The sequence below is a fragment of the Pterocles gutturalis genome, unplaced genomic scaffold, assembly GCF_000699245.1.
Source record: "Pterocles gutturalis isolate BGI_N339 unplaced genomic scaffold, ASM69924v1 scaffold30208, whole genome shotgun sequence".
NCBI lineage: Eukaryota > Metazoa > Chordata > Aves > Pterocliformes > Pteroclidae > Pterocles > Pterocles gutturalis.
The window spans coordinates 3,894-25,248 of NW_010126603.1; the positions used below are offsets into that span (position 1 = coordinate 3,894).

General features: G+C 39.7%; 1 protein-coding gene across 1 annotated transcript in view; it reads left to right on the top strand.

Moving 5' to 3' along the window:
* Positions 1-1,746: 1,746 nt before the first annotated feature.
* NUP153 (nucleoporin 153kDa) overlaps positions 1,747-21,355 on the top strand; it is a 39,367-nt gene continuing 19,758 nt past the window's right edge. The window contains exons 1-9 of the mRNA XM_010079040.1: positions 1,747-1,859; positions 8,016-8,094; positions 10,832-11,045; positions 13,295-13,543; positions 15,249-15,388; positions 15,471-15,599; positions 17,456-17,572; positions 17,700-17,744; positions 17,843-17,896. Coding sequence (XP_010077342.1) covers positions 1,747-1,859; positions 8,016-8,094; positions 10,832-11,045; positions 13,295-13,543; positions 15,249-15,388; positions 15,471-15,599; positions 17,456-17,572; positions 17,700-17,744; positions 17,843-17,896 — 1,140 coding nt within the window. The remainder of the gene's footprint in view (positions 1,860-8,015; positions 8,095-10,831; positions 11,046-13,294; positions 13,544-15,248; positions 15,389-15,470; positions 15,600-17,455; positions 17,573-17,699; positions 17,745-17,842; positions 17,897-21,355) is intronic.

Consider the following 21,355-nt stretch of genomic DNA (forward strand, 5'->3'; position numbering starts at 1 on the left):
ATATTAATTAAAATTCTTTATTAAGACTGTCCACAGGGACCCACACAAGTGTAGTTGTATTGGTTTAACTCCCATCAATAGGATTGGCCCTTGAAGCATGCTTAGGTGGTTGTATTTATATTTGTATGCTCTTCTCTCTGATTGTTCTAGTTTAGTAGTACGTTTAGCACGTTGAGGTAAATATGAATAGATTTGAAGAAATGTTTAATGTATATTTAAATATTTGTTGTAAAAGAATGGGATACTTGTCAACATCAGATTTCATCTCTGTCCCAGCAATATGAAATTGCATTAGCAAAACAGATGTTTAAATGTGGTACTTGGCTTTCTACTGCTACCATAAACAAAAGTGTATCCTAGTTGGGAAGAACTTTTTAAACTGAGATATTGACAATTTTCTTTCATTTAGGCTGGCAGTACTGTCAGTGGTACAACAAATTGTAAATGAGGATTGCTATAGCATTTTATGAATATTTTGGGTTTTGTCTTTAACAGTGTTGTCATGACAGCCTTGGAGGCTGTGAAGTATTGGAGAAAAACAATATTAGTGAATGATATTTTAGGAGAAGAAAAAAGTAGATGAAATAATTGACTGTGTTAGGTGGGACACTGCAAATTGCCTTTGCCTTCTGGCAGCATATCACTTCCTCCGGGTTATTTATTCTTCCAGTCAGTAATTAGAACCAGTTCTTGCTCCCCTGCTGCGAAGGAATTGAGCTGCTGCTGATTCTAAGGACTGTGAGAGGACAGAGTTGAAAATCTCTTTTGCTTGCCTAAAAGAGTTTGAGCAGAGCTATTTCAGTTGGTGCAGTTGGGGGCTACTGTAGCATTGTATAATAAATTCATAACAGTGGGGTGACTGGCTTGGTAGACATGGGGCGAGCAGTGGATGTTGTGTTACCTGGACTTCAGCAAGGCCCTCAGCGTAGTCTCCCATGTTATCCCATGGGTGAATACAGACTCGTCAGGTGGTCTGTAAAGTTTTTGGAAAATTAGTGGGACCCATGACCTCAAAAGGGTTGTGATCATCAGTACAAAGTTCCAGTGGCAGCCAATTGCTGATAAAGCCTCTCAGGGGTTGATATTGGGGCTCATACTGTTATGTGTCTTTGTTAACAACCTGGGATGAAGGAATGGCATGCATCCTCAACATGTTCACAGATGGTGTGAAACCTTGGAGGAATGTCAGCCTCATGGTATCATGAAGGATAGGGCTGCCCTTGAGGGATCTCAACAGAAATGGGCTGCCAGGAACCTCATGAGATTTGACAAAGGCAAATTCTAACTCCTTCACCTGGGACAAAACAACCTCACATACCTGCTGGGTGGCAAGTTGAACCTGAGTCAACGGCATGACCTTGAGGTGAAGGCCAACAGCATACTGGGCAGAATGTGGGAAGGATGTTAAGTTGGGAGGTGGTTTTTCTCCTCTATTCAACACTTCCAGGACTGCATCTGGAGTGTCGTATCCAATTCTGGCCTCCAGTACAAAAAAAGATGTTGACTTTTGGAATGAGTCTAGTTGAGGGCCACCAAAACCATGAGGGGGCTGAGGCGCATGGCTGAGAGAGCTGTGTGTGTTCAGTTTAAGAAGAGCAAATACCTAACGAGAACATAGAGAAGGTGAGGCAAGGCTCTTCTAGGAGGTTCATAGGAGTAGGAAAAGAGACAATGGACTCAAGTTGCAAAAACAGAAATTCTGGTTTCATATTAGAAAAAGATCTTTAAACTGTGGGAATAGCCAACATGCTGGAAGAACTTCCTGGAGAGGTCTCCATCCCTGGAGCTGCTCAAAACCCAAGTGGTCACAGCCATGGGCGACCTGCTTTTCTTGGCCTTTCTCTGAGCACGAGGTTGGGGTAGGTGACCTCTGGGGTGCTGTACAGCCTCTGTGTGTGCGTGGTTCTGTCAGTGCTGCTGTTGGACCACAGAGCATGCAAAGAGGTGTTGTTTCAGCATAAATGTCAATGTTCCTCTGGGCTGGAAATCCCTTTGTTGGGCCATCCTCTAATTCTGTCTTCAGGGTTATGCTGCTTGTTGAGGGAAGAAATAATGCCTCCATCTCACTGTTGCATTTTGTCTAGAGTAAATTGCAAAGTTGCCCTCAGGAAGAGAATAGCTAAGAGGCTTTTCTCTAGGGTTATTGTTTTCCAGAAAAATTTTTTTTAGTGTCTTCTGTTTTTTTTAGTGATAGGTCATGTGACACGCTTTTAAATTTTTCTGCTTTGCAAGAACTGTGGGGGTTTTTGCTATCTCTTTAATGTTCTGTGTAATCAATCCAGTATTTATTGTGTAGCTGTTGTGCATCTACAATATGTTGAATAGTGATATTTATGCAGTCATGTGAGAAGGGGGAGGAGATGTTCCTCAGTGTATGTTTCTTGGTATGTACGATTAAGACAATATAATGAAAACTCTGCTTGGTGCTTTTTGTAACATTCAATGTAAGTCCTCAATGCTGAAGAATTATTAAGTGCCCACAAAATTTTTTAATGAAGAACTGTAGCCATTAGGCAGATTTTTAAATTACTTTTTAGGGTATTAAATTACTTATCTATGCAGTTGCATGAATAACTGCCCTAAATTTGGACATATTTCTTATTTTCCCGTGTACAGATCTCTCATGCCGGGTATGTTCCCTTCTTGCTACTACATTCCACATTTTATTTTATTATATTTTTATTTATAGTGCTGCTTAGAAGTCTTGACTTGCTTTCTCCTTATGCCTAAACAGGTCTTATCTGCCTGTTATGACTGTCTAAATGGAAGGTACAATACCCCTTTTAAGCCAGAGAGATGTTAATTTTTGCTAACAGTTAAGCTGCTTGAAGGTAGTGTTATTCACAGCTGTTTACCACCACCTCTGGAGAGAGAAGTGGAAGGGACAGGGTAAGTACATACTCTCTAAACCACTTTAAGCCCAGTCCGTTGGACCATCTTAAAACTGAGTGAAGGCAAGTATGAACTAGCTTGTTTGACTTTGCCTGGAGCATAAGTAGTTTTGCAACTTGCTGATACAGTATTTGTCATCGTGGTATTCTAGATTACTGTACAAAAATACTTATTAAATAAAAGATCTTCTCTTAGCTGTGATATTTGCTCTTCTTTGGTTTTGTTGGAGAGTTTAGAAATACGTTCCACTTCCTCTGACAAGAAGAGACTTCAAAAGTTTTTTCTCTCCTTTGTCTAGGAAATGCAGCATCACTAAAGCTGTCATATTGGGGAAGCAGTAATAATATTTCCAAGGGGGGAGTTTCCTTTGAGTTTCTATAACTCATCTCATAATTGCATGTTGCATTTAATTACAGTGCCTTTGTGTGTGTGTTTGGCTTGGTTGTGACCACTAAGCTTTTAAAAGTAAGCATAAGTTCATCTTTACACTCACCTTTGTTAGGAAAATATGTGTATGCCAACACGTGGACACCAATGTGCACTGATGTCCTACAGCTACAGTTTCAGCACAGATGCTAGCTCTGCCAATATGTGTGCTGGTAGAAAAAATTTATTTGTCCTTTCTGAGGTTGTTTATTAGTGTCTCCGTAGCTCTGCTGTTGGAAGGAGTTGTGTGAGTGTGTCCTGGAAAGCTGGCTGACTTTGCTTTTAGTTATGATTGTTTTTTGAATCAGAGTCTTTTTTGAAGCAAATGAGTCTCATGAGCCCTTCCCCTGTTAGAGCTCAAGGTCTGGTGACCTCCAAAATGAAAAGTAAAAAAATAGTAAAAAAACTAAAAGTAAAAAAAAAAAAAAAGACTTAAGCTGTTTAACTGATGTTTTCTTTGAGACTGGATTGCAGGTCTAGTGAGGCATTGAAATATTTACAATAACAAAATATTAAATTGTCGATGAAAAACTATACCACTGTGTGCAAGCTTGTGATACAGGTGCATTTGTAGTTTGTCATCCTGAGCTAAGCAGATGTAAGCAAGGTTTAAACTGGTTTGAATGTAGCTGTATTAGGGAATTACTGTGGTGCAAGAAGATACATGTTAAATTTAGCTATAACAGTTCTAAAGTCAGCCTTTAGTATTCATTATTAAGCTTGCTTTACAGAGTTGTAAAATATATACAGATTTGTAGCTGCCATTACCTTCAATCACTGAAAAAAAATCTCTATGTGCAATGGCAACTCTTATTGGTAAAAGAACAGTGTTTGGAGATCCTGGTTATGTATTTGTGAGATGCTCTTGGTTCTGTCAGTTGAGCTGTGATGAAAAATCATGGCCAGAAAGACACTGCTGCCGCTTATGACTGAAGATCGCTGCTCTGCAGCAGAGGTGAGCCTACCTGGGCTTTATGGTTTCCGAATACTACCTTAAAAAGTCAAAGAATGTAAATAACAACTGCTGCCGCTGCAGCTAAAGCAGCTGTGCCTGAGAGTCAGTGTTTTAGTTTCTCCTAGGCACCAATTCTTCTGGTTTTTAAAACCTAATCAGAAAACGTATGCAACAGGCTTGAATGTGTCCTAATTAAAGTGATTACAGTAGCTGCTGTTTCAGATGAATGGTGATGTTTAGCTTTGATACGCTAGGCAATGTCTACGCGTGACACTTTAAAAGTAGGAAGGCTTTGAGTTTTGCTAAAATATCAGATGGTCACAGAGAATAAAGATGAATCTTTGGTTGCCTCTTTCTGACTTCACATGTTCAAATTTGTGAATAGTGTAACATATTGAATGTGCAACAGGACTGACGTATTACATTTTGCGAAACCACTAGCACGTCATCTTGTCAGCTCAGCTTACAGATGAGCATGTCTAGAAAAGATATTTCAGAGGGAGCATGAGAGTACTTTGCTATCTTTTGCTAACACCACATTTAATTTAAAAATTGGATTCCAGTCTTCTTGTTTAAAGACTGTGATTTATTTTGGAGTGCCACTCTAAAGTGGCAGGAATGAAATTTTGTAGCAATAAGTACTTAATTTTGTGAAATTTGCTTGAAGTTACTCATAAAGCCTTGTCTGCACTAGAAAGCATTGGACATGGGGATGGACATCAGCAAGCTGTGAGTTGTTCTTGGATGGCATTTACCCGTTGCTTCAGGAGTTGTTGCAGAATTTGGCCTGCCCTTGCTTGTCTTTTACATACATAACGTGTCCTCACTTCTATGTGCCATAGGTTAGCCTGTGATACCACGTTTGTTTGTGAGTGCTTTTAGGCAAAGTGGCTAGATTCTGTATTTAAATCCTAAATATAAATTATGTGTTATCATACGTCTGGTAATTTGTACTAGTGTCCTTGTAAAGACCATCTGGTGCTGTGGAAAGTGTATTTCTTGATCATTCTGATTTTGAACACTTTAAACTTCTTGGCTGTGTGGTTATGTCGGAGTGTATTATCCTGATGCCATGTTGGTTTAACTATTGTTCTACTTTTTAAGTAAAAGTAATCAGTTTAGGCTAGGGTTGCCTTACAGAAAAAGAAAAAAGAGTCTGAGCAGCATTTTAATTAGTGTAATTTTACATACTGTCTATGAAACTTAGCTGCAGGCGCGCTGCATAAGTGTGGCAGTCTTTCAATAAAAAATATTAACTGTACTTAGACTCCCTTCTTAGATTAACAATGAACTCCTTTAAAACTGCTTGCAAAGTTGTAAGTGCAAGTAAGTCTCCTTAATCTTACATGTTTTGGTTTTGATGCTGGTAGATTTTTGTCTTGATGCGTAACACTGAATGTATGCTCAGTGATTTACAGTGCCCATCGCTGATCGCTGCTGAGGATTAGAGCCTAGTGTACTGCTTCCTACAAGAAAGGAAGAAAGGTGCTTTGTACTTGGTGCTCTCTTCTGTAGTGTTGTCACTCTGTCAACTGAAGTTGAACCGTTCAGCATCACAAGGATTTAACCTAGTGGGGCAGACACAGATTTATCTATCAGAGCGTATGCTAGCTTTCTGTGCTCAGATGTACAGATGTGCAAGCAGTGTCAACATGTGAAATAGCACCTGAATTTCCCTGGGATGTTTATTCTAAAGCTAACCAGACTAAAGAAAACAAGGCTCACTTCAAGCATTAAGAAGGAAGTACGCTGGCATCTGGAATCATAATCCCTTCTTCATGTCTTTTAGAAATAAATCTGAATTAGTCCACTTGCCTTAAATAAAATTGTTGTTTTTCAAATGTTCCATAATTAATGTAATTCCTGTAACATATTGTTCATATTGTCATAACTTTTATTGTTTTTTTTTCTAAATGAAATATCAAACTCTGCTGTCCCACATCCAAATTGAAACCACTCCCTAAATAGCAAAAGCAGAGTTCAAGCCAGTCTAAAGTCTGTGCGGCTGCAAGAGACGATCATGTTCTGTTTCCGTTTCTATTCCTGCTTTTGCATCAGCACCCATGCAGCCACATGATGAGCTGGACCAGCAACCTGATGCCCCTGGGCGGTAGTCTTCACCGTCACCGTCTGTAGATGTATTTTTGGATGGATCTGTTTGACAGAGCCCTGACACAGTTTGTCGCTTGGCTGTGTGTATGTGCTAGCGGCAGCACAAGGGAAGGGTGAGGCGAAGAGGAGAAAGGGGTGATCTCTTTAATGGCACTGCAAACACAGAAGGGAGAAGTTCTGTTTCTTCTTCCTCTCATCCTGGCTGCCTGATCTTGCTCCCTCTGGTGCACTGAGCCAGTTGAACTCATTAATCCAAAAAATAAATGTGTACTTTTTGCCAGATTAATTCAGCTAGCACGGAGAGTTGTCTGCTGTGCGCGCCAGAGCTGGCATGAGGTAACCATGGAGGATGGAGAAAGCACAAAAATTCCTTTTTGATGGCTGGAAGTGGTTAGATTGATCTGCTCTATCTCAGTGAACTTCACTGTTAGGTGCAGGTTTTCTTTTTGAGGACTTTCTGGTTCATATGTTTTAATAACTTGAACTTTGAAATGGGAAGCAAAGAAATCTCTCAGAGGCCTGGAGGTAAAAACTTGATGCTTTTCCGAGGTGTGCATACAGTGAAGTGGAAATTGTTTCTTTTATCCAGTTGTGTATTTTGCATCTCTGACAAATTTATGTTCATGTATGACCTTTATATAATTTACATATAATTTTTTTAGTATGTCCTGTGTTGTATAGTGGGATTTACTTAAGCCTCTCAGACTGCAACCAACTCAATTACAAAAGTAGATGTTTTCCGGTAATGCATCATTGCTGAGTACTCCTGACAGCACTTTTCCCCCCTCTATGCTATGTGAAAGACCCTTATGAGCTGGGAAAACTGTCCTAGTCTGTAAATATTTTTAGCCAAGAAATATCCTGTTTTTAAGTTTGGAAGTCGAACTGTGACCGTAACCTATTGATTTTTTTTTCTTTATATAAATCTCTTGAAGAAGTGGTATTTTAAAGTAGTAAAAGTAGTAAATAACCTGTTTACTGGTTAGTATGTCTATCTACGTATCTTTTGCTCAGAGCTGCATCCCAAGGCAATATGCCTGGAGTAACTGTAGTTACTGTTGCTGTGGTGTTTGTATACATAGACTTAGATATATCTAGCAGAGCTGCAGACACTTAGGTTGATGGACAGAATTTGAAAAACTGTTGTAAGCTGCTGGATTTTTTTCCTTTTCTGAAAAATGCTGATATTTTAGGATGAGAATAGAGTATGAGTGCATTTAAGATGTGCAGCTCTCAGACTGCTCAGATCAGTCAGTTAAGAACTAAAACATGCTCACTGACTAAAGCACTGCTACGTGCAGTCAGGATTGCCTCATAGCATCTTCTGCTGTTTCATGTTTCAAGTTTGGTGCCTCTGTGGCCTCTAGAAATGATGAGTTATGAGCATTAAAGCTGCATGCAAGCGCCGCTTCCTTCTCTCCGAACCTGGGGCTGGGATCTAGAAATGTTCTTGTGCACTAGTGTGTTCGGTGTAGCAGTAGTGAACTAAAGTGTTCTTTAAAGGGACTGGTCCATAATTGTGTCCGAAAACAGGACAAGGAGATAGGGATCCTGAGCAGTCCGCTCAGATTTTGCTGGAGGGATATGCCTGTTAGAGTTGTGCTGTTTCTTTTGTGTTTCATCTCTGAAGATCTGTTTGCATCCCTGAGATGTGCGGGATTCCTGTCAGCCTTCTAGAAGGATTAATGATGCCTGTTTGGGGAGTGAGGGTAAGATTAAAATGCAGCTTTTAAGCCAATGTAAGGCATGACACTTTGCAGAAATGTCCTGGCAAGCATACAGAGCATCCATGTTTAAAAGTGTAGTTGGTCAGTGGTACCTCAACTGCCTGACTTGGACAGGAATCCAGCCATGGTGCTTTGTTGATTGGCTTTTGGCTGTGATGGGCAGCCAGGAGATGCTGTAAGGAAATTTTCATTTTCTTGATATTTTTTGTGTGTGTGTGTGTGTATGTGAATGGGTGTACCTGTGGTGTGTGGCTTACTTTTAGGAGGGAGGTGGCTTTTAAATAGCAAGATCTGTGTTGTTCGATGGCTCGTTCAGAATGCCTGCGTAGTTCTTTCACATTGCCTTTAGTCAATATTTTCATTTAGCAGACAGAAAATGGAGGTGCATTTCCACATGTTTTGCTTTTCCTTGCTTTGTCACTAGGCCAGCAGTATTCTGGAGCATAAAACTACGCTTCTTGTCTTCCACTGTGCCTAAGCCAGATTGAGCAGGCTATTAGTACTTGCTACAATACGGCTGTGCTGAGCGAGTTCCAGCTTCTGGATCGGTTTGGGAAGTTACCCTGTGTTACCCAGCTTGGTCATAGTCAAGGCTGCCATATGCAAGAAAGGGTCAAACCAGTCTGGTTTTGCCTATAGATGGTAAAATGTCATCTTGGTTAATTATTAGTCTAGCTAGGTTCTCCACTTACTCATTTGGATTACTGATGATTCTGTGTTTACTCTTCTGGATGCCTACGACTTCTTCCATCTTGAGCCTTGGGTAGCTTTCAGTCTTGGGAGGATTTCTTCAGCATATGGCCAATATTATCTATTCTCTGGTGGAAAAACTCTCCATCAATACTGAACGTGCTAGTGCTTAGCTTTTTGGAAAGAGCATTGCCTTGGATGCAGTTTGTGTCCTGACCATTTGCTCATTTTGGCAGATTTTAACTCCTGTGAGTTCCTTATATGCTTTTATTCATAGTGGCAAAATACTTGTCCCAAAAAAGGAGGACAGTGTGTCACAGGGAAAGGTGGAAATGAGGAGCTAGTGGAGGAGTAGGGACTGCCTCTTTGCTGGTACTGTGCACTGAACTGTTTGTGGACTCTGGTCTTACACGCAGTTAGTAGTTTTTGTTGGAAAGTTGAGGCTTAGTATTTATGTAGAATAGCAACAACATCCTGAGCATGGCATAGGTGTGTGCATCTTAGTGTGATAATTGTGATGGATGTGTTTATTATGCCGTATTCTGTGTGGTGTAACGTGCCCCTCGATATTTATTTTTTCTGCAAGTACAAGATTAAATTACAGATCATTATGAAAAATGTCAAATTGTAAATTAAAATGGTTTTCTTTCAGTGAAAAGGCTTTTTGTTTTCTACCTTCACTTCCTTGTCTTTTCCCGCTCCCCTCTTAACTCCAGATTCAAGGGTGTCTAACTTGTTTATGACTCCGGTAAGTTGGTGTTTGTGTTACCATGGGCTGCTTTTTTCATTTGTGTGCTGATTTTTTTAAGAAAGTTGAATACAGCAGAGTTCTTGTTTCAGAATTGTTTACTGGACTATTATATGTTCAAAGAATATTCTCGATATACTACACCTGAATGATAATTTTGACTAGAAAATTTTGTTGCCTAAACCCAGAAAAATATCTAAGTACCTTGCTAGGGCCTTGGGTACATGAGTTAGCAGCTGACCGTGGAGTTCAACAGAAGTCTGTTTAACGCTTGTTACTTTTCAGTTTCCCAAGTGCTAAAATTGCTGAGTTAGCTTTCACGTTTGCTTGCAGAGTTTCGCAGCTGGGTCTGTGGCTGCAGTCAGTGTAAAGAGGGAGGGAGCTGAGTGCTGCACGCGATCTGCTGTGCAGGGTTGAGATTTGACAGGAAGGTGTGTTGAAATTTTGAGCACGTGGTGGGGAATAAGTGACTGCCTAAAACAAAATGGTAGATAAATATTTATTGAACTTAGAATGTAAGGATTGCAAATAATTGTTAAACAGCAAAATAGAAATGGCTTTTATGTATTCAGTAATTGTGGAATATTAAGGTTTGGAGATCCAAAACTTGAACGTACCATGACATATGATCAAAAATTGATCTATTTAACAGTCCTGTAGTAAGGCATCTGTTTACTCAACTGTAGCTGTTTCCTCCAGGATTGCTTTCAGGATACCCTGACTGTTCAGGGCGTAACTGTGTTTTTTTTTTTCCATGTTGTTACTGTAGTTCAGCATTAGAAAAATTAGAAATATTTAAGTTCAGCAATTTTAGCAGCTATTACGGTCATCACTATCACTGTAGATAATTGCTGAGCTTGTTTTTGATGTTTTTTCAAGTGAAGGTGTTAAGAGGAAGAGTCCTCAAAAAAAAGTACGTACATCAGTAGTTATTTAGAAATAGAATTTCCTGATGACCTAGTGACTTGACAAGCCTCTGGTGAACTTTGGCTGAAATTTCAGAATTTTGAACATTGCCAAGGTCACTGGGAAGTGCAGAAACGGATAGGTTAGTAACTGTAAATCAATGTTAGGTGAATTTTTGTCATGTGTGTTCTAGAAGTATAGAGATCGTATGTTGGATCCTATGAAGATCAGCCCCCTCTATCTTATTCTTGTCCTGAATATCAATTTTTAGAATTGCTATCTAATGTCTGTCTTCAAGATCTGTGCAGAGTTGCATCCCAGCGTATGCTGTTGACTGTGTTTCTGTAATTGACAAGTGTTTTTTCTTTGAAGCAGGGACTCATCAGCAGAGTGACAGAATCGATGAAAAACATTGTACCAGGATGGTTACAGAAGTATTTCAACAGAAGTGAAGATGAATGTGTGGATACAAATGAATCTACAAACCAGGAAGAGAATCCAGTAAGCTATCACCATGATTATGCAAATGAAGATAGCATAGTGATTGATGAGAGAGTCACGCCTGAATCAGCAAGAATTAATTTAGAAGGTATGTGAAACATCATTTAGTATTCTTGCCATCTGTATTTATTCACAGATTTCTAGTTTTGAATCTGAATTTCTAAGGGAAGCTGGAAGGAGCGTTTTGACAGAATTAAAAAAAAACCCCAAAACCCAAAAAAACCCCCAAAACAAAACCAAACCAAAACCCACAAAAAATCCCCTACATAAAACAAAACCGAAAGGCCCCCAAAAAACCAAACAAAAAAACCTCAACAACTGTTTGTGAAACTGTCTTAGCTTTAAACTATAAACGTAATTGTGAAATGTGCTGGAGGGTGTCCTAAAGCTCTTGGAAGTCATCAGTTAACTTCAGTAGTCAATTAGCCAGGTGCAAAATATTGATAATGCTCCTTTGCAAGTGTGCTGGGTTACATTTTCTTCTTAAAAGGTCTGGAATGAAAGTCTATCTAATTGCCTAAGGTATGAAAAACATTAATTTGTTTTGTTGTCCTCAAAACAAAAGACCAGATGCTAGAATGCCGGAGGAAAATTCCTTCTAATGTCCTGATTTTTTTTTTTTCCTTTGGTCTTCTTCAATCTGTTTAGTGAAGTTCCTTGTTAGTTTAATGAAGAACGGGAGAACTTGGTTTATGATATTATTCTTTTTGAAATATTTGGTAACATTAAGGTGTGTGCATGGCTAGTGTGGGGCCTTTGAAAACCTATTTGGACACTTGTCAAAGAAGTTTGCAACCCCTTACTTTACAATATAAAAGATTAATCTGTGTTTTATATCTATGCCTCTCACAGATTCTGTAGTTCTCTGTAAATTTGCATATACTCTCATTTGAATCTCTCTTAAATTAGCAGTTTTGTGGAATTTAATAAGGAGAGGAGTTTTGTCTGAGCACACATATGTAACCATCTGTGTGGACAGTCAGTTGCTTCTGTTGGCAGAATGAAAAATAATGAGGAAATAACCTTTGTCACCAATGTCATCTAATTGTAAATAAGGAGTTTTACTGCTTTCTGTGTAGCTGTAGCTTGAGAATAAGTTTGGATAAAGGAATAGAGAAGGTCTTCATGAATGAAGAACACGTGTTGGTTTTCCTGAAGTACTGTGTGAAAGAACGTTTCAGTAAGAACAGCTGCACAGCAAACTTTCCAGCTCCAGGAAATCAGGAGCAGGTGGACACCCTAGAACCTGCAGTAGCTTCTGTTCAGTCTGTGGATGTTGTAGACCAATCTTTCTTGTATAGTTAATAATAAGATTTTTCTGTTATTATTATTATTGCAAATTTAGAAAGCCTGTTTCTTCAGCTCAGAGGTACCAATGTGCTAGAGCCTGTATTCCTTTGCTTGGCCAGCCTGCAGCCTCATAACACTGTCTCTCAAACAAGGCAGTCCTAAAAAACTACCAGTGCTTTGGAGAACTAATTACTAGTACTGCGGTAGTTATGAAGATTGACCTAGCTAGTTTAAGCTTCAGTGCAAACATCAAGAGGATGGTGACTCAAAATCATGTTCATACCTGGAATTCTTGGGGGAGACTGTGGGCTCTACGTGGATATCAGGCAAGGTATCCATTAGTAGCTGTTGTATTCATGTGGCAGGTTGGAGCTGTGAGACCACCTCTTGCAGGACACTGGCAATGTTTACAGAACCTTTGGTTCATGAGGAAAAAATGGCCATCTTGCAGCTGAGGCCATGATGCTAACTTGTCCTTTGTGCCCAAATCTCAATGGTTAATGGGTAGGAGATAATGCTTTGCCTGTAGCATGACCTGATATGGTAGAATTTGGGAGGGAGGACGACAACACCAAAACAAAACTCCCAAAAGTCTCTTGAAATACACATTTTCATGGTATGTATTGAGATTAACAGCATCGTTGTTACAAAATTATATGAACTGCACCGTTGTCTGTAACTTGCCGTGTAATCTCAAATTTTGGAAAACTTATTGCAAGCTTTATCTACAGAAGAAGAAACATACATATTTAATTTTAGTGAAAGACCCAGTGTTAGAGCACTTGAGCATGGGGTCAGAATTTGGTGTCGTAAAACCTCATTGTTAACTACTACTTAATGTGACATCAATACTCCGTATTGCAAGCAGTGTTGCTGTTGTAATCGGACAGATAGATGAAACTCTATCTGGATGAGGAAGAAGTTAAATTCGGCTTCTCTATTTTTGTGCTTAGAACTTGGCAATAGCATGACTGTTGATAGAGAACAGGTTTTGGCTTCCGTGAGCTTGCCTATAGGAAAGCTAATTGTGTCCCTGTTCTTGGTTAGAACCATCCACAAGTAGATCTGCGTTGAACTTCTCAGATGCATTAACAAGGCCCTCTCTTCATCGGAGCCATTTGAACTGTACCGTGTTGGATTCCACAGTACCACATTGTCAGCCTTCTACATCTTCTTCACTTGGCATTGGCAGTCCTGGACTGTCTCTTGTAAAAGAAATAAAAGATTCTACCTCTCAGCATGATGATGATAACATCTCAACAACCAGTGGCTTTTCCTCTAGAGCATCTGATAAAGGTACTTTTCATGCTCTGTAATTGATTTTTTGGTAACATGAAGTACTTTTCATTCTTTAATATTTCACATCACCTTAGTAAGTAAAGTAGGTGAATGTCAGCTTTGGATTTTAGAATTAAATTTAATTTTTAGTATTTCAGAATTCTGTAATCTTGTCACCTTTTTAATACAAATGTGCTTTGGAATACATTTGTGAGACCTGGATGTTACAAAGAGTTGGTGCTGATAAATACACTTTTAGCTAGGTTATATCTAAATCTTGAAGTGGGATAGTAGGAACCGAAGATGGCTCGCTGTAGCTTCACAGCTAGGTTGTTTGGAAGAGTGACAGAGTATCTAACTGACAGCTTGTTAAATGAGAATAAATACAGGTGACACATAGAAACACAAGATGTTCTCCTGTGTTTTCACTGGAAGTCAATAAAGGAGCCATTCTGAGTTAAGAAGTTTTGGGCTGCTTTTTTGACCTTTCTTGGTAGAAGGCATCAGTTGTCAGTACTGCCATGTCTTCTGCTGAATTCTGTAAGGAATGTACACCATTTTAAAGTAAAAAAAAAAAAATATTGTATTGATGTTGATGGAGACCTAGACTATCTCACTGAGAAAGGGCAAGCAGCAGGTTTGCAGCTTCTTCTAGTCCCCCATATAAATGGGGATTGAGGCATGCTCAGCAAGTTCTCTGGAGAACATGTTTTACAGTTCAGTGTAGATGGCCACAAAGATGATCACAGGGCTGGAGCACCTCTCCTATGAAGACAGACTGAGAGAGTTGGGGTTGTTCAGCCTGGAAAAAAGAAGGCTCCGGGGAGACCTTATTGCAGCCTTCCAGTACTTGAAGGGGGCTACAGGAGAGATGATGGGGAGGTATTCTTTGTCAGGGAGTGTAGTGATAGGATGAGGGGTAACAGTTTTAAGCTGAAAGAGGGTAGATTTAGATTAGATATTAGGAAAAAATATTTTCCTGTGAGGGTGGTGAGGCAGTGTCCCAGGTTGCCCAGAGAAGCTGTGGATGCCCCATCCCTGGAGGGGTTCAAGGCCAGGCTGGATGAGGCTTTGAGCAACCTGGTCTAGTGGGAGGTGTCCCTGCCTGTGGCAGGGGGTTGGAACTTGATGATCTTTAAGGTCCCTGACAAACCAAAACGTTCTATGATTCTGTGTTGCTGGGGTTTAGTAATATAATGCGAGTTTACTAGAGCTTTCTGGTGTCTCCGTAAAACATCCATGGAAAACTGGTCGTTTACTCTTAGTTCAGCCTGTGGGAAATTTTTCAGGTTTAAGACCTATGCACTTCTGACCTATGATAGCCTCCAACCCTTTACCAACATAGGGAAAACTTTGCATCATTATAGATGCACCAGTGTTTATGCAGTTCCCTTTTAAGAAAGAATAAAATTTGCTCTGCATTGGGAGCATACTATTAACTTGGGCATGCTTTTGAAAGATGATGAAAGGTTATTATGTATTTGCAGTTCTGTGAACAGATTTGAAGTTCAGAATTGATGCTTGATTTTCGTACCATATGTGAAATTGATCTGTTTGAAGAACTCTGAAGGTTAGAGTGCTGGAGAAATGAGTGTTAGGGGACTTTTTCATTCTGTAAGACTTGCTTTTCTATATTAATGAACTCTGGAGTTAGTGTGATCTTTAATATTAAAGTTCTCTATGCATGCAAAGCATTTACATATAGCATGTGTCATTTTGGCAGATATCACAGTTTCAAAAAATACTTCAGGACCACTGCTTTGGTCCGCAGAAGCTGAAAGATCTCATTCCCTATCACAACATCCTGCAGCTAGCTCTAAAAAACCTGCATTCAATTTATCTGCTTTTGGATCTCCCTCTCCTGTAAGTACTGTGTATTATTAATTTTAATCAATTTGACTGTGTAGTCATTTTACTAACCACTTATCATAATACCTTTCTGTAGTCACTTGGAAACATTTCTGTCTTTAAGACAAGCCAGCTTGGGGATTCTCCATTTTACCCTGGAAAGACCACTTACGGTGGTGCAGCTGCAGCAGCAAGGGAGACAAAAGCGCGAATTGCTCCGTATCAGGTATGAGAATAGTAGTGTGGTGCAAGAGAAAATGTAATTGAAATAGAGATCCAGTATTTTAGCACTGCCAAAAGAGCTGTGAGCAGGGAGCTGAAAATGTGGCAATATTTCCTGTTTGCCCTCTCAGCCTACAAGAGTAGAAAAGAACAATTTCTGTTTGAATTCTTTTTTAACAGTTTTCGCAGAAAGACTTGTCATAATGCAGAAGAATGACAGGAGCATCTTAGGTTCTGGCTAGTTGTTTGTAGTTGAGATTTCCTCTGTTGTTAAGTCTTTCAAAAAATTCCAGTTTCTGCCATTGTCTGTCTCTGACTCTATTGTATAGTGAAAATAACATGTAAATAAAAACAATGATGGCATAACTTTGAAGACTTGTGTTTACAGTAGCAAAAGCTACCTGCCTGATACTTTTCTGTAGATCTTACACAAGCATGCCTGCACTCATGCTGTTGAATATATTGTATAAAACTGTGTACTGTTTACTGCAGTAGTGTCTAAAAGGCAACTTTCCTGATCCTTTGCTCTTCTGGTACCTCAAAGGAGGCACACAGTCCTAAATGCAGTCTCAAGATAAACAATGAAATGCTTTCTATTTTAATATCATTCAGATAACTCTTGAAAAGAGTTACTTGCCCCTAAGAGTTCTTTGTTTTCTAAAATGAACCACCAAGTTAAAAATACTGACAACTCTCAGTAGCTAGAGTTGAATCTGAAGGGAAGTCAATAAAATCTGTTTCGGATGGAATGTGTTCAAATCAAAATGGCTTTTATTTAGGAAAAAAAATTATCAAAAGTTAGAGGGAACTTTATTTAAGGAGCTGATAATAAGAGTTTGCTGAACCTATTCTGGCAGTCTGTTTCTACCATGGAACAAGGGGACCTACAAGTTCCTGACTTAGAGGAAACCCTGAAAACTTGTGGTTTGTTCTGACTTGGTATTAAATCAAACTTCAGAACACTCAAAGCTTCCTGTAAGCTGGGAGCGTTCTTTGTTCAGCTGTTTTTATTTTTTACAAAATAAATGTGGATTATGCTGAAAAGAGGAACCAAAATACTGGGCGTTTAAAGGAGACACTAGCTTGCTTGTTGCTGCATGCTGATTATGGCGAGTCTTGCTTGTGTTTTTTACATGCTTTATGGTCTGCTTCCTGTCTTTGCACAGCAGTGTGGTAAGCATGATGTAGTTACGTGAGGGGTTTAACGTAATTTAAAAAAAAAAAAGTCACAAGTCACACTAAAATAAGTTTTTTTAAAAAAAGTATATTCAAAGTCATGTAATTTAAATAAAACAGTTTACTTTTTCAGTGTAATAAGTTTAGATCTGTTACAGTTGAAATCAGGTCTTTAACTTTTTAAACAGAGTAAAAAGGTCTGCAGTCAACTAATCTTGGGAAGGGAGGAAACGAGAGAAGTAAAACTAGAAATTCCTGATGGTGATTGTATATGTTGGTTTTAAGATGGCATGCTTACACCATCATGAAACTGAGATCTGTTTTGTTACTGAAAGCCTAAGATCTGTTTTGTTACTTGCAGTGCAAACCTTTGCTTCAGTTCTGTTTTCGTGATTACTGCTTCAGGGATCCTACAGGCCTAACATCTTCCCTTTTATGACCTTTTACATTTAAGTATTTCTTTGTTGCTTTATCCTGCGTGCAAGATACGTGGGGCCCCACTTAAACTTCTGTGAAGACAGTAGGGTGTATTTTCTTCTTCATGGCTTGAATGACCGGAGGGTGCATTTTCCTCTGTTATCACAAGAGTATTGGTTATATCATCAGTGTAGCCGTAGAGCATAAAATACATGTATGTTTAACTGAAAATCAATCATCATAATGTCTGCAATGCTAATTTTTCAGCCACCAGTAAGAAGACAAGTGAAAGCTAAACAAGCGAGTGTGCAGTCCTATGGTGTGACAAGTTCCACAGCGCGGCGCATCTTGCAGTCATTGGAGAAGATGTCGAGTCCTTTGGCAGTAAGTGGCACTCGTTTTAATCCATTTTATTCCATGTGTTTGAAAAACATAGTAAGTGTGCCAGTATTGGACGAAGATCTTCCTTATGTAGTGTCCATTTTAATTTATTGCACTGTTTCTTCAACAGGACGCTAAAAGGATTCCGTCTTCTGTTTCTAGTCCACTGTCTTCTGTAAGTTGATCACTAAACCCCCATGTTTTTGTTGGATGGAGCCCTCTCTTAGAAAAATACCTGTCCTCTAATATTTTGGCTTTTTTTCCCCACCTTAGCCTGTGGACAGGAGTGTGCTGAATATTACTAGCTTCCAATCCAAACGAAAACAGGTGAGAACCAGTAACTTCTTAAGCTGAGATAGATAACTTTCTGTCCTTTATAGCTATTAGAAGAAATGTCACATACTTCAATGAGAGCATATGCATGAATTCAAGTTAACATTAGGATTGTGTGAATTATAGCTGTCTTGGCTGTGTGGAAATTGCTAAAAATGGCTTTTCTGCCCACACTAGATGAAGGACTGTGAAGATTACTCAGGTTAAGAATTATCTCTGTGTGGTGGTGTCTTGATATGTCAATCAAGAACAACTTCTCTAGGACACACAAAGTAGTTTTATCTTGTCCTGCAGCTTGGGGTTAAGTTGCATGTTAGCCTTTCTGTTTAGGGAAGCTTCCTCTTGCAGAAATGGTCAGAAAGAGAAAAATGTTGATTGAGTGGTCATATAGACCTTGTGAAGATTTCCATGTTCATTTCAAGCAGAAAAATAATATTTATGTTTTTTGTTATTGCTCAAAGTAAGGAGAAGGAAAATTGTTAAATATTGTCACCTCTGTAACCTTATGTTCCTAAATTCCTATTTGGAGGCAACCCTGAATTGGTGATAACGCTGTGGTAAATCATTATTTCCTTTGTTTTTGTTTAAAAAAATTAAAACTAGTAATGTTTTTTAATCACTTTAATTTGGGGTATCATTGAATTTATTAAATAGTAAAACCCACAAAAGGTCACTTTAAGTTCAGGCAACCGAAGGAACAGAGGTGTAGTTTTTCTTCCATGCAAACTTTTCATCTGCTGTTTTAATGAGAAAACAGACAGAATGTCTCAAGAAGTTTCTGTGCTAGTCCCTTGATTAGAATTATAATTAAGTTTAGTCACTTTAGAGTTTACAAACATCTTGAATTTCCTGTACCATCTTTTGTCATGTGCTAAATTACAAGAATGTTGAAAAGTAGAGCATATAATTTCTTTACTGTAAATATTATCCAAATAATTGAAAACAATGCTGGTGTGGATTCTCAGTTAAGTTATGGAACTACACCTGTGATGAGGCATTAAGAAAGGTCTCCTAGATTTGCAGTGTAGAATCTGACATCAGTCAGAAAGCAAATGTTGCACACAGCTGTCACTGGGTAAAAGTAGAGAAATTGTCTGTTCATAATACGAGAATTCATAGAGTTTGGCAGGGGAAGGGTAGCCCTTGGTGGAAAGAGGAGGAGGCAGGGTTGTGTGTGCCAATGAGAGGGTTGTGTGTTTTCCTGCTAAAGCAAACATATGATTGACAGAACACTTGAGCACTCAGGCAAAACTTTTGCAGGTATTTTTTGTGGTATTTTTCTTATGTCAAGGATCTGCACCGGAGAGAATAGCTCTTAGTGTATTAAACATCTAACTGGGTGGCTTTTTTTCCCCCCCCATTGTACGTTCCAGTCTAACTGATTTGATACCCCTCTATAAGGTCACCTGCCTAGTGGGTGAAGGGAAGGCGGCGAACGTAGTTTTCTGGATTTTAGTAATGCTTTTGATACTGACCCTCACAGCATCCTTCTGGACAAGTTGTCCAGCTGCAGGATGAGCAGGTGCATGGTGTGCTGGGTGAAGAACTGGCTGAATGGCAGGGCGCAAAGGGTTGTGAATGGGGCTACAGTCGCCAGCGGTGTTCCTCAGGGCTCGATTCTAGAGCCAGTTCTGTTCAATACTTTTTATCAGTAATCTGGAGGCAGGAGTAGATCATACCATTAGCAAGTTTGCTGATGATACGAAGCTGGGAGGTGCTTTTGACTCTGGAGGGACAAGAGGCCTTGCAGAGGGACAAGATAGATTGGAGCATTGGGTAGCCATCAGTGGCATGAAATTGAACAAGAACAAATGCCAAATCTTCATCAGTGACATAAACAGTGGGATTGAGTGCACTCTCAGCAAGTTTGCAGGTGACACCAAGCTGTGTGGTGCAGTCGACATGCCTGAGGGAAGGGATGCCATCCAGAGGTACCTGCACAAGCTTGAGAAGTGGGCCCATGTGAATCTCGTGAGGTTCAACAAGGCCAAGTGTGAGGTCCTGAACCTGAGTCGGGGCAACCCCCAGTATCAATACACGTTGGGGGATGATGGAATTGAGAGGAGCTCTGCAGAGAAGGACTTGGGGGTACTGGTGGATGAAAAGCTGGATGTGAGCTGGCAATGCGCACTTACAGCCCAGAAAGCCAAACGGATCGTGGGCTGCATCAAAAGAAGTGTGACCAGCAGGTCGAGGGAGGTGATTCTCCCCCTTTACTCTGCTCTCGTGAGACCCTCCCCAGAGTACTGTGTCCAGTTCTGGAGTCCTCAGAACAGGAGAGACATGCACCTATTACAGCAAGTCCAGAGGAGGCCACAAAGATGGTGAGAGGGCTGGAGCACCTCCCCTAGGAGGACAGGCTGAGAGAGTTGGGGTTGTTCAGCCTGGAGGAGAGAAGGCTCTGGGGAGACCTAATGGTGGCCTTCCAGTACTTAACGAGGGCTTATAAGAAAGATGGGGGTAAACTGTGGCCTCACCTCGAGTGCTGTGTGCAGTTCTGGGCCTCACAATTTAAGAATGATGTGGAGGTCCTCAAATGCATCCAGAGGAGGGCAACAAAGCTGGCTGACAGGGCTGGAAGGAATGTCCTGTGAGGAGTGGCTAAAGACTTTGGGTTTGTCTAGTTTGGAGAAAAGGAGGCTGAGGGGCGAACTCATTGCTCTCTACAGCTTCCTGATGAGGAGAAGTGGAGAGGGAGGTCCTGAGCTCTTCTCCCTGGGATCCAGTGACAGAACATGTGGCTCAAAGCTGCATCAGTCAGCGGAGGTTCAGACAATGACCTTAATATCATGCTTTATCTTTTGGTCAGCTCTGAAGTGCTTAGGCAGTTGGACTAGATCATTGTGGTAGGTCCCTTCCAATTCAGCTATTCTATTCCGATTCTGATCCTGTTTTATTTATATTTAAAAACAGCAGTGGACCATCCTTAACTTAAAACGGTTTGTGAACTGAAATAAACCACATTTTACTCAAGGTTTTGAAATTAGCATAATAATTTTTAGAAAGAAATACTTTTATTCACTTTATAGGTAGTACAGCGTGAATTTTACTATCAAGAGTTGGGAGATACTCTAAAAGTAAAGCTGCATTGTGAGCACAGTTTTCTATTGATACTATTTTAAACAAATAACATGCATCCTAAGTCTGATTCTTCTGATCCTTAAGACTGCAGATTGAGTCTTTGGTAAATCTTGTAGCTTTTTGGGGTTGTTCTTGTTTCACAATTCAGTGAAGTAATTGTTTGCAGAATGTACAGGGCTTTCTGTTAAAAATTAACTCTTGTCTGTGAAAACCCTTTGACCAGGAAAGTCAAACCACTACTTTTAAGCGCGTCTAATGCAAATCTAAAACATTGGAACTTATTGTAATGAATGAGACTATTTTAAAATTATTTTACAATTTTTTCTTCCTTTTTTTTTTTGAAAGTATAACTTCAAAGGAGGAGAATGTAGG